Source organism: Sinocyclocheilus anshuiensis, unplaced genomic scaffold (genome assembly GCF_001515605.1).
Source record: "Sinocyclocheilus anshuiensis isolate Anshui unplaced genomic scaffold, SAMN03320099.WGS_v1.1 scaffold564, whole genome shotgun sequence".
NCBI lineage: Eukaryota > Metazoa > Chordata > Actinopteri > Cypriniformes > Cyprinidae > Sinocyclocheilus > Sinocyclocheilus anshuiensis.
In genome coordinates this window covers 124,506-138,004 of record NW_015557086.1, presented here as the reverse complement: position 1 = coordinate 138,004, position 13,499 = coordinate 124,506, and the positions used below count along the sequence as shown (strand labels likewise).

General features: G+C 36.1%; 1 protein-coding gene across 2 annotated transcripts in view; it reads right to left on the bottom strand.

Annotated features, from left to right (window-relative positions):
* Nucleotides 1-13,499, bottom strand: part of LOC107677012 (dedicator of cytokinesis protein 2-like) — a 117,484-nt gene that overhangs the window by 59,513 nt on the left and 44,472 nt on the right. For both annotated transcript variants that reach the window (XM_016471791.1, XM_016471790.1), the window contains exons 25-26: nucleotides 7,571-7,713; nucleotides 918-1,013 (exon numbers count right to left, since the gene is read on the bottom strand). In XM_016471791.1, coding sequence (XP_016327277.1) covers nucleotides 918-1,013; nucleotides 7,571-7,713 — 239 coding nt within the window. The remainder of the gene's footprint in view (nucleotides 1-917; nucleotides 1,014-7,570; nucleotides 7,714-13,499) is intronic.

The following is a 13,499-nucleotide window of genomic DNA, read 5'->3' as shown; positions in this document are numbered from 1 at the left end:
TATAATAGCTGCATGTGCAGCTTTATTCATGATGAAAGTAAAAAAAAATAAAATAATAATCACTACATTCATTTACCTCCATATTCTCAGTGAATGTGCATCTGGAAACATCAGCAATAATAAAACAATAGTAAAGATAATATATGTGTAGAGGTACAGCAGCTGTTGTTTGTCTGCAATTGTACTTAGTTTTCATTGAATTGTGAGTTTCTGACTTGTAATTTGTGAGTTCGACAAAAACATGGGCAGGTTTTAGAAACTGGTAATTATGGTAATTTCACCATGACATGAACGTCCCATTAATGCAATATGGATGCAACTGCTAATTTCCTCACAAACACATATTACTGAATTTAATGTGTAAATGTTTGATGTTCTCACAGACATTGTAGCTTCAATGTTTAGATTCATTATGATCAATGAATTCAAAAACACTGACATATTTTTATATCAGTTTTTATATCAGATAAACACTTTTTGCTTCCTAGAGTACTTAACACACACACTGGTTCAAACGCACGTCTTCCGCTCCGTATCTGTCCTGTACTCATGTCCAGACTTCAAAATATATATATATATATATATATATATATATATATATATATATAGAATAACAAATATTACAATCAATGTATTTTTATACGCCAATATTCTGATAGTCTAAGACTACATTTCCCACAATGCACTTCTTCTTCCTCCTTCCTTGTTTGTAAATGAGATATTTAAAGATGACATCAATAAAATTGTGTATTTTAATGCAATAAATGTTTCTGGTCTGGTGATATAGTTAACCTCAAAATACCAGATCTGGCCTTTGTTTCCATCATTAACTAAATATGAGCAATATTAATAGTGACGTTTGACTTAAAAGAGAGAAAAGGACAATGAATGGAGAGGATCTACTGGTTTAAACTCACGATGAGAGTGTGTTCTCGGCCCATCGTGATGACTGTGCAGTTTATCGTCCTCAGCAGAGACGACACAATGTCCTGAATGTGCTGAAATGTGTCTCCCTGGAAAAGAAAGAGACAAAAAGCTTGTTATTTGTATTCTAGCGCTGCATTTAAACGGTCATAGATTTTCTCATTAAGTCGCCCAATTAAAACACAACCACACAGAATGACTCTTGAGTTTCTCACCTCAGCGTTCCCTGTTTATAAGCTATATCTTAGATGAATAGCAGACACGAAATGTAAATTCTATCATCATAACCAGATATTTCAATACAAATGGAGGTGAATGGCGACCACAGGTGTTATGCAAGATTTTTAAGGTTTTCAGTAAATAGCTATTTAAATTTGAATTGATTTCTTACATAAACATAAAAGAAGGTTTTGATTACATACACAAGTCAGTCACAAGTCATGATATTTTCATGCTGCTTTTTGTCATTTGTGGACATTTACAGCTCTTGGTCAATATTCACTTTCATTTGCATAGAAAAGAGCAGTGCGAAACAATATGATGAGGTAATGCTTACAGTAGGCGTGTGTGTGTGATGTCAACTAAAGGCCTTTCATTTCTTTTTAAAGTGCCCCTATTATGCCATTTTTAAGGTTGCTAATATTGTTTTATGAGTCTCCTAAAACAGGTTTACATGCGTGCAAGTTCAAAAAACACGTTAGTTCCCCTTCAGGAACTCGAGCTGCGTCGAACGCTTTGGGGAACGCCCTCGGCGAGACACCGTACTGAAGCGGCAGGCTGGTCCTCCCCGCACACATTCATTCGGTTTTACAGTCTCGACCTGGCGTCTACTCCAGGGTCCCAAGTCCTTTCGTCTTGATGTGCTCGCCAGATACACACCAGACAGCGACTTGCTCGTATGGCGCAGTGGGTATTCTCGTTCCCAAAGCGTTCGACGCAGCTCGAGTTCCTGAAGGGGAACGTCTCGAGGTTACGTATGTAACCATGGTTCCCCAAAGGGAACGAGACGCTGCGTCTCCCTGCCATACTCCCTGCATCCCTGCAGGCGCTCGCTTCCGCAGAAGCTAACAGGCGCGCTGGCCAGATGTGCCTTTATGCTTCCTGGCTGCTTACGTCACCTCGCTCGTGACGGCTCGCTTCGCTATTGGACTGATTTCACACAGGCTTCAGTACGGTGTCTCGCCGAGGGCATTCCCCAAAGCGTTCGACACAGCGTCTCGTTCCCTCTGGATTGGTCTACCGCGTACAGCGCGTGTTGGAAACGAAACCCCCATTGCCATGACGGAATGACAGCCCTGGAGACTTGTCAATAAATAGAAAAGATGGTATCGATTGTACCTTACCAATTCGAGCCGGAGTCTGATGATGAAATGGTTGAACTGGCTGATCGACAACAGACTGATTCGCAAGCACGACTGGAGCAGGGCGTTTCTCGGTGGTAGTAAGTGTCAAGTGTTAACAAGTTTGTGGTAATTATAAGATGTGATAAACAAATTTACTCTCACGGCGTAGGATACAGCGTCTTCTCGACATGATGTTAATCACACGGAAATGTTACTGTTTGTGGGCGGGCAAGTTGGCCACGAAGAACGTGGGCTGGCATTATGCAAATGTGTTACTTCGTGACGTAGAGCCATCACAGAATAAGATTCGAATTCCTGACGACTTGTTTAGGCGATTGTGAGCCGACTCTTTTTTTTTGATAGACAGTAACTTTATTTATCGTGCACTGTCGGCTTCACAACTTTGCAGATAGTTTATGTTCACATACAGCTAATATTTGAAAAGGCATAATAGGGGCACTTTAATATTTATATATATATATTATGAGAAAACCCATCTGGACCCAACAAATAGCCCATTTCTAAAAATGTGGAGTCCTTTAAAGTCAACTTAAATCTTAATACATGTTTCTGGCTTTATCCTGCACAATTCAGCATGTTACTTCAAAGAAAGAAAAATGTTTCTCTTCGTAACCTTGAATCCGGTCAGACAGCATTTATGAGCAGCACGATCATCACAGTGTTGATATTGTTAACTAAAACTAAAACTTTTAAAAATATAAATAAATAATATTTTCAGTAAGTGATATTAAGATTAAATAAAATATAAACAGATGAAAAACTCAGTCTCAAACAGTACTAAAATTACTAAACTCAAATCTGACAACAAAGTATTAAAACAATGTATTAAAAACACATAAGCACATAACAAAATAAATAAATTGAATACTTTTAGTTAAAAAAAAATGTTTAAAATAACAAAATACTGCATTGGCAACTAACTAAAATAAGTTTAAACTGAGTACCAAAATGACTGAAACCAACACTGAAATAAAAAATATATTAATATATAATAAATATATAAAATATACTATAAAACATTTAAAGCATATTAATAAAACATATTTTAAAAACACATAAGCACATAACAAAATAACTAAAACTTAAATTAAAATGTAAACTGAAAATATAAAACAAAAAGCTAATTCAAATATTAATAAATACTATAATAGTATACAAGTAATACTAAAAGCACACTGGATGGCTGGTGGTATTAGTCTCTCTCCTACTTCCTTCTCATGAGAGAGCAGGTTAAGTTTCTGAACAGCCGACATCATTGATGTGCAAACATGGATGATTAAAACCCTTCATCACAAACATCTTATGTCTGTGTGTGAGAATCAGCCTACAGGAAAATGACTCGTCTGTGTGTGTGTGTGTGTGTGTGTGTTTACCACCCCCACACTAATTTCATGACGCAGAGGCAGATAAAGTGAGGGATTGAGAGCGAGAGAAACATCTGTTCATCTCTACATGCAGTATTTCATTTCATATTGTGTTTCTCGGCGTCAACAGCTCTTCACTTCAGCTGTCGACACAAACACTCTCTCTCTCTCTCTCTCTGTGTATCTTTCTCTCTCCTCCTTTATCATCAGTCTCTCATCTGTCTCATTCTTTCTCAGTGGTCAGTGGATGATGTCTTAATCAGGTACACCTATAATCCCTGTGGAGTGTGTGTGTGTGTGTGTGTGTATGTGTGTACCTGGTATTTATCACGTTATGGGGACCAAATGTCCCCACAAGGATAGTAATACTAGTACATTTTGACCTTGTGGGGACATTTTTGAGGTCCCCATGAGGAACCAAGCTTATAAATCATACAGAATTAGTTTTTTTGAGAAAGTAAAAATGCACAAAGGTTCCTGTAAGGGGCAGGTTTAGGGGTAGGGTTGGTGTAGGGCAATAGCACATACAGTTTGTACAGTATAAAAACCATTAAGCCTATGGAATGTCCCCATAAAACATGGAAACACAACGTGTGTGTGTGTGTGTGTGTGTGTGTGTGTGTGTGTGTGGACGCAAATATCTGTGGCACCTGTGGCCTGTCATACAGTACAGTTTCCATTACTCTTTCAAAAACTGCTCCCTCACCGGTCTCTCATCACACTCGTGAATCTTACAACACCTGGCAAGAGCATCTCCAGCTCATACTTTATTTTATCCCAATATTTGGGGCAAATGTTGTCATGAAAATAATGATTTAAAGCAAAAACTCTTAAATAGGCTTAATTTTATTTAAGTAAGAACGAACAAAGCCTATTTTAAAGTTTTCGCATTAAATCGTTATTTTCATGACATTAACTTTTGCCCAAAACAATAACGTAATGTGTAAAAAACAATGATAAACATTTAAATTCTAAAGTATTTGATGTGTTGTCTATAGGTTATGCTGATTTAAATTAAAAGTCATTACAGTAATAAGAATCTAATGAAATCATCACAGAAATGAACTTCAAACTCAAAAGTAAAATGTTGCATTAAAGAAAAAAAATTATATATTTATGAATTTAAATATTGTTAGGATTGTTTACATTTCGTATATTCATTTATAGACAACCATTTAAATGTTTGGGGTTTAAAAGAAATTAATACTTTTATTCAGCAAGGATACATTAAATTCATCAAAAGTGACGAAGACATTTATCATTTCTATTTCAAATAAATGCTGTTCTTTTAAACGTTCTAGTCATTAAAGAATCATGGAAAAAAAAATGTATCACAGTTTCCACAAAAATATGAAGCAGCACAACTGTTTTCAGCATTAAATAATCAGAAATGTTTCTTGAGCAGCAAACCAGCATATTAGAATGTTTTCTGAAGGATCATGTGACACTGAAGACTGGAGTAATGATGCTGAAAATTCAGCTTTGCATCACAGGAATAAATTGCATTTTACAATATATTCAAATAAAAAAAAAGTTATTTTGAATAGTAATAATATTTCACAATATTACTGATTTTACTGTATTTTTGATCAAATAAATGTATCCTTGGTGAGCAGAAGAGACTTCTTTCAAAAATATCACAAAATCGAACCGACCCCAAACTTTTGAACGCTGATGTCTTGTGATTTTGGGATGAAATACGATGTATGTTCCATCATGGACATTAGTTGATTATAGCTTTAGTTCATTATATATTAGCAGGATGTTTATGGTTGCTAAGCATCCTCTCATCTTCAAATAGGTGTGTTTATCTGCATTTTATAAAGGCTCTAAACGCAGCTCATCCAGTCACAATATAGAGTCAAAACGACACACTCAGGAATACCTAGACAGCTTATTTCCCATCCCGTAATGTTTGTGTGCTGCTCTACAATCACTCGCTCTCACAGATTTTCTCTCATCTGTATTTTTAGAAGAATCGTTTGAGGTGAATAATGTTTTGAAGGCTCTCCGAGAGTTTAATTCAAACCGCAGCCTGAAACATGCCCTGAGAGAGAGAAGGAGAGCGAGCGTCTTCCTCACACGTCTCTCTCTCCATCGCTGTTTGTTTGAACTGTGAAACGCTCTCTGAATCCTGTTAAAGGAGCAGACAAGAGGTCATGACCCCATCACATCTTCATTCTGCTCTCTCTTCAGCACTCCATCATTCTCATCAGTCGTTCATCATCATATAATCAGACGGGTCTGACCCATTCACCTCGCCTCTCCGCTTAAACACAAACAGCTCTTAAAAGACATGTATGCTTCAGTACAAGTTAAAGGTGAAGTGTGTCATTAGTTCAATGTTAAAACTCGACGCTTGTAATATTCAGAGTCAACTATATTTAAAATATTCATGCGTTGACTTCCTGAAAAGTGTAAACACTGAAGGTTGGTCTGTTTCATTAGCATTTGTGCCATGACTGATTGATTCTCACTGAAAATGAAAGATTTTGATGAATAACTAGAAGTCTGTCTATCAAAGCAGTCCCACTGTTAAAATTATTTACAATTTTCAAAATAAATAAATACTATTATTATTGTCTTAATATTTTTAAAACATCATAATATTTAAAATTATATAATGCATGTATATAGTATTTATTTTAAATTTTAAGATGATATATATATTTACACACACACAATATATATATATATATATATATATATATATATATATATATTCATTATTATAAGATTTGAATATATACCCAATATAATGTATTTTATAAAATTATATATTAAAAATATTACATTTTAAAAATATATATCTCCTCAATAAATTTGATGTATACCCATGTTATAATAACAAAATCTAATTATTACATGTATCGAAATCATATTTATTAATATGTATTACTATTTAAAATTATATATAATTGTATAAACATGAAAATATTAAAACATAAGAACAATTCTTAATAACATTCATTTATATAATTTTTTAATTTATATAAAAAATGTATATATTAATATTATTATATTTTTATATATTTTTATATATTTATATAATATATTAAAACACACACACACACACACACACACACACATATTTAAAATTATATAGAATTTTAAATGTATATAAAAATGTAAAATTAAAATTACATAAATTATATAAAATATTAATAACTCCACAGACTTCTATGGAAGCATACGTACTACTTTAAAAGTATGAAATTATTTTCTGGAGTAATGAACATTATGCCACAGATGCTTTGAATAGATCTTCACTTGTTTTGAACCCAGAGCCTTTCTTTAAGAGGAAGCAGTGCAAGTGCTGATTTAAACACACACACACACAAACAGACAGCGCTGATAAACACAAGGCGGTGTCCTGACCTCCTTCATTACCTCCCTCTCTTGCCGTTTCACTGGAAGTTCAGGAAGCTCAGTGTCTAAGCGCATCAGCGTTTGGAAAGTGAGATTAGAGTATCAGACTTCAAAGAACCCGAGTGTAATCCGCAGCCATTTTAGTAATTAAAAAAACCCACTCAGATTTTACATCTAGGTAAGTGAGTGTGTGCGTTTGATTAAATGCAGTTTTCAAATAATAATCATAATTCTCAGAAAGTTGGAAGATTTGAATCCTCAGAATCTCAGAAACTTCTAAATTCCTAATTAAAAAGTGAAAAAAGAACATTTGATGTCGGATTATCAAAGTCGTACATAAATTTGGATTACAACACATGATAACACACTCTAATAAGTATTTCTTGATATTTTATTGTAATTTTAGTGCACTTTTTTAAATCAATTTTGAATCAGATTTAACTCATTTTAATCAATAGTTGTAGAATAGAATGAAATTTCTCCTGGAATCCACTGACTGTGCTGTGATTGGCTGGTGTATTAGTGTGCTGCTCTCTGATTGGCTCTTACCACGTCGTTGCGGCTCAGCACCTCCAGGATGTTGTTGAGGAGTTCGACGCTGTTGCGCTTCTCATCCTGAAGCCCCTCCCCCACCACGGCCAACGCCCCGCTCAGCTCCCGAAGCATCATGGGTAACAGGATGTCACGGCAGTCTGGAGAGGACATCATAACATAAAGTAAGTACTATAAATAAAATTAAATAAAACTCAAAAAAGTTGCACAAAAATTTCTGCATACGAATCAGCACGGACATTGTGGAAAAACAGCTTTTTGGCACATGAAAAGACTTTATCCAATTAAAAAACAATCAATCATAACATATCAAATTTGTAAACACAACAGCACAAAAAAGGAAAAAATAATTATTATGGAAAAATAAAATAACTTATTTTAGGTGCAAATATAAGAGCAGGTAAGCTCGATGAGGTCTGTTTGATGACTGACTCTCACTCGAACATCTTTTCTCCTGCCTCTTAAAATCAGCACATTAAAAACTCATTTAAACTCTGGCTCGTTACCAGCAGATTATCAATGATGATCAATCTGATTTTGCTGAGAAAGTCAAAGTTAGAGAGAAAGATAGAAAGATGAACTAAAGCAGAAAACAAATGTACCTATCAAAAGACAATGACAGACACTTTATTTTTCGGATGTTCGGATATTCGGATGGATATTCGGTTGGTTGTTCGGATGGATGGATGTCCGGTTGGATGTTCGGATGGATGTTGGGATGGCTGTTCAGATGTTTGGATGGATGTTCGGATGGATGTTCGGTTGAATGTTTGGATGTTGGGATGGATGTTCAGATGTTGGGATGGATTTTCGGTTGGATGTTCGGATGGATGTTCGGATGTTCGGATGTTCGGATGGATGTTCGGTTGGTTGTTCGGATGGATGTTGGGATGGATGTTCAGATGTTTGGATGGATTTTCGGATGGATGTTCAGATGTTTGGATGGATGTTCGGATGGATGTTCGGTTGAATGTTCGGATGTTGGGATGGATGTTCAGATGTTCGGATGGATTTTCGGTTGGATGTTCGGATGTTCAGATGGATGGATGTTCGGTTGGATGTTCTGATGAATGTTCGGATGGACATTCGTTTGGATGTTCGGATGGATGTTCGGTTGTTGGGATGGATGGATGTTCGGATGGATGTTCAGATGTTTGGATGGATGTTTGGATGGATGTTCGGTTGGACGTTCGGATGTTCAGATGGATGGATGTTCGGATGGATGTTCGGATGAATGTTCGGATATTTGGATGTATGTTCGGATGGATGTTCGGATGGATATTCGGTTGGTTGTTCGGATGGATGTTCAGATGTTTGGATGGATGTTCGGTTGGATGTTCGGATGTTCAGATGGATGGATGTTCAGATGTTTGGATGGATGTTCGGATGTTCGGTTGGATGTTCGGATGGATGTCCGGATGTTCGTACGTTCAGATGGATGTTCGGATGGATGTTTGGACAGACGGATGGACAGAGGGACGGACGGACGGACGGACGGACGGACGGATGGATGGATGGATGGATGGATATGCACCTTGGGTCTTTTATCCAAAAATAATATGTATATATCAAAGAATGCAGGCATTGAAATTTGAAAATGTCAAAATACAAAAATAAAAAACATATAAAAAAAACATTCATTTGTATACCAGATTCACATCTATGCAGGTCAAAGAGCAAAAGTCTATCCAGAATGCAGCACTTCATGTACAAATGCAACAGTTTTTGCCATTGACCTGAGCCTCCCACACAACCTTCATCTCAACACAGTCTCTCTCTCTCTCTCTCTCTCTCTCTCTCTCTCTCTCTCTCTCTAAGGGCTCATATGAGTCTCAGCAGGTGAGTGTCTCTCTCACAGGAGCACAATGCATCAAGAAAAGGCAGATATCATAAATGCGATGCGTTTCAGGTGCCGTAAATCACCAGGGTTTATGCAGAAACGTTTAGAGCAGCTATTCACAGTGAACGACAGGTTTAACGTACGCTTACAATATTGTTGCACCTTAGGTCTGGTAAATAAATGACAATCATAAACATCGGCACTAATGCTAATTACCGAGGCGAGCCGTAATTGGATTTGTCACACTTAATGTCCCAGTGAGATAAAGAGCGATGAGAGCGAGACTCCTCAGAGGAGAGATAAATGCAGCCCTGAGGGAGAAAGAGTGAATATTGAGTGAGCTGAGCTCACGAAGGCTTCGCTAGTGTCGCTTTTTATAGAGTGTCCTGTTTCATCAATATCACGGCCAAGAACAACAGGAAAATGTGCCGTCGAGCATTTTCTCAAGGCCAAACTGACCATCTCACCTCCTGGACTGAAGCGGCACTCAGAGAGTGTGTGTTTATCACAATCCGAATGAACCATTAAAACATGACAAACACGCTCAGCATCATGTGTACATGCACATACCATGACATTTAGAATGACCTACACATCCAGAGTTCATGCTCGCAGCATTTTTTGGCTGAGCAGAAATGGAAAAACACTTACTCGACAGACTCTATATTACTGTGGACTGATCCTGGCCGAGAGCCACACTAGCGGACGGCCAAAAGTGCTTCGTCTATCACTTCGATGACTTTTACAAATAATGCATTTTGAAATTCGAGGAACGTGGAAATGAATAATGGTTGACACTGCACATCAGTTACTTTTCTTAGAATAGTCTATTGTCTGTCTTAAACACATCACTTTAATATCTAATCTGTTTTCTGCGAGGAGTGGAAAGACTTGTTTATATAATATTAAGATATTTTGAGTGATATATTTTGAGTGATCTGTTCACAACTACCATGTGTCGCCAGCAGTGGTGGACGAAGTACACAAATCAAGTACTTGAGTAAAAGTACAGATACCTTAATAAAGTATTACTCCAGTAAAATTATTAAGTACTCCTTTTCAATTTTACTCAAGTAAAAGTACAAAAGCATTTGATTTTAATGTACTTAAGTCTTAAAAGTAAAAAGTACTGATTGATGAATGTTTATTTTATCATTTTTATTTTAATGTGTGTGTAACATTTTAAAAAGAACTTTAAAAAGAAATTGGAGACATGCTCTGGCTGAATCATTTGAATCAGTGAGTCGTTGACTCGAGAACAGCTGCAACCCCATTGGTCCAATTCTAATTCATGAATGAACCATTCAGTGCGATTTGCGAATCGATTTAACAGGTTAATTGAAAAGAATCTGCTCGTTCACGAATTGGACACCGCTATCAGCATCTCAGAGTGACCACTTGCGATCAGATCATCTGAGACTGATCATCTTTCTACCTTTCTTCCCCAAAAAGGTCTGAAGTGAAGACTAAATCACAGCGCCGTGACTAATGTAATATCACTGATGTGTCAGTCTTTCTCTCAGGAGAAAAAGATCTTGACAACTGCTCCCATAAGAATCATAACTCAGTCCTTTTCTCTTCGTCGAGAAACGCTCATTCATTTTCATCTGTCATTCTATCCTGAGAGTTCACAATAAACTATTTCACATGGTAATAAGATGCCATTTCAATTACCCAGCTGGCTTAAACCAGACAGACCCACCCCACCATGCCACAGAGATAAGTGTGTGTGGGAGCGGAAGTTCCTTCATCCACATTAAAGACAGAAATCCGAATAAGCTTTAACTTGGGCTCTTCATGCAGCACTTTAAGGTCTAATTCAATCCCATTTCTATTATCGAGATTTCAGATGTCTGTGCACAATAATACTTGCTGTGTTTCGCTACGCCGTTAATATATGTTTCTCCTTGATGAAATGTGTTGTGCATCAAATTCACCTGTAATTCTCTTCTATGGGGTGGAACGAGAGCGCAGCTGTAAATTGGATCCTCAGCTGTCGAAAATGTTGTTAACATACTGATGACAGCTGCATCGGACAATCACAAACTTTAAAGTGCATAATTTCCATGCCTCTTATTTAGGCGGGACTTTCAGAGCAAAAACAACAACAGCTGCTCTAAAAACCGCCTAAAAACTCACTGGAAAAACTGCCACCGTTGCTATAGCTATCAGGCAAGATACTGGTCATTTTTGGGTTATTTTGCTTCTGTAACGTCTTCTTTCAGACTAGAGGAAAGAAAACAACCAATGTGCACATTAAGTGTTTCTTTTATTGCACTTTATCTCTTTGTGTTTGTAGATTTCCATTATAATACACATCTTTAAAGGCCATTTTTCAAAATGAGCCACTTCAGCAGCACTTGCACCAAACTTTTTTATTCCTGTCTATATTATGAAGGTTTTAGAGAAGAGTTTGTTTATATATTATTTGCCTAATGTAAATAACATTTTATTCCGAAAAACATTGTGAATATATATATATATATATATATATATATATATCTTTTTTATTCCTGTCTATATTATGAAGGTTTTAGAGAAGAGTTTGTTTATATATTATTTGCCTAATGTAAATAACATTTTATTCCGAAAAACATTGTGAATATATATATATATATATATATATATATATATATATTTTTTTGTTTTGTTTTGTTTTTTTTTTTGCCTGTTGACAGCTGTTTCAGTAAAAACGTTTATCTCTAATATCTAATATATTCTCTAATATCTAATATATAAGATATTTCTATCAACAATATGAAACAAGAATTTTGAACTTGGTTTTATCCAATGTTCAAATTTCTGTTCTGGAAATATATGTAAAATTAATGCATATTTAAATAGATAATGCCTCATTTGCATTTTTAAACAATTCAAATAAATACATAAATAAATGTGAAAAGACAAAGAGAGACAGAGAGACAGACAGACAGACAGACAGAGAGACAGAAAGAGAGACAGACAGATAGACAGAGAGACAGAAAGAGAGACAGGCAGATAGACAGACAGAAAGAGAGACAGACAGACAGAGAGACAGAAAAAGAGACAGACAGACAGACAATCTGTGTATTTTCAACCAGAAAACAAAATCCAACTTCAACTAGAATCCAGGTTTCAAAGCTTTGAGACCAGAATATTCTCTCAACCACCTACGGTAGCAACCACACAAAACATAGCAACTGCATAGCAATGCCCTGGAAACCATCCTAGCATCATAGTGATGAGTAGCACACAAACAAGCTCCAGTGACTCACAAACTTTAAAACTCTAGTTGGCAAACACTGTTATAATCAGGGCCAGTGGAATTACTTCTGAAAGCCCCTTAAAGTCTCGAATATCAATATCGATTCCAAGAAGCCAGTTAAAATTCGTGGCAAACTCTGCCCACAGATCCGAAATTGAGTGCAACACTTCCATTAGGTCTGTCGCAATAATCAATATATCGACTTATCGCACAATATATGTACATGACCTCTGTAGGGATTTCTAGTACATGAACGGACACTGATATGCCCTTATCAGTCATCATGAGGTTTGCTAATCACTCCCAGCCAAAACGAGTGTTAGAAGTTTGAAACTTCATAAGAACTTCGTCAACTCTCATTCTAATAATCTGTATGTATGTATGTGTGTGTGTATGTATGTGTGCTTTAGTTTAGCTTTAAGGTAATCCAGAATAGTCAATAAAATTTGTGTTTCATTTATAAAGAATTATTGTCTGGTGTCATGATATCTCAAAGTCAAGACTCTTGCCAAAGATCCCTTGCTACCTAGCACTACAAAAAAAGATTCATCTGCAGATATGATCTTGTTTAGGGATTTGTGCCTTTGTGCATATGGACATCTGACTGCAAAGTAGTGATTGTGTTTTTCAGCAATAGTGTGCACCCTTCATTTACAGAGAAAAGAAGGTCAGGAAAAAAACCTGTAGATGGAATAATCTCCATTCAAGTTATTTGTGAATTCTTTATTTTTCTACTTGTTACTTTGCACTTTTTGTTAGAAAATGTTCATTTACTATTTATTCAAGTTTTTTAAGGTACACTCTAAAAAATGCTGGGTTGTTTCAACCCAATGTTGGGTCAA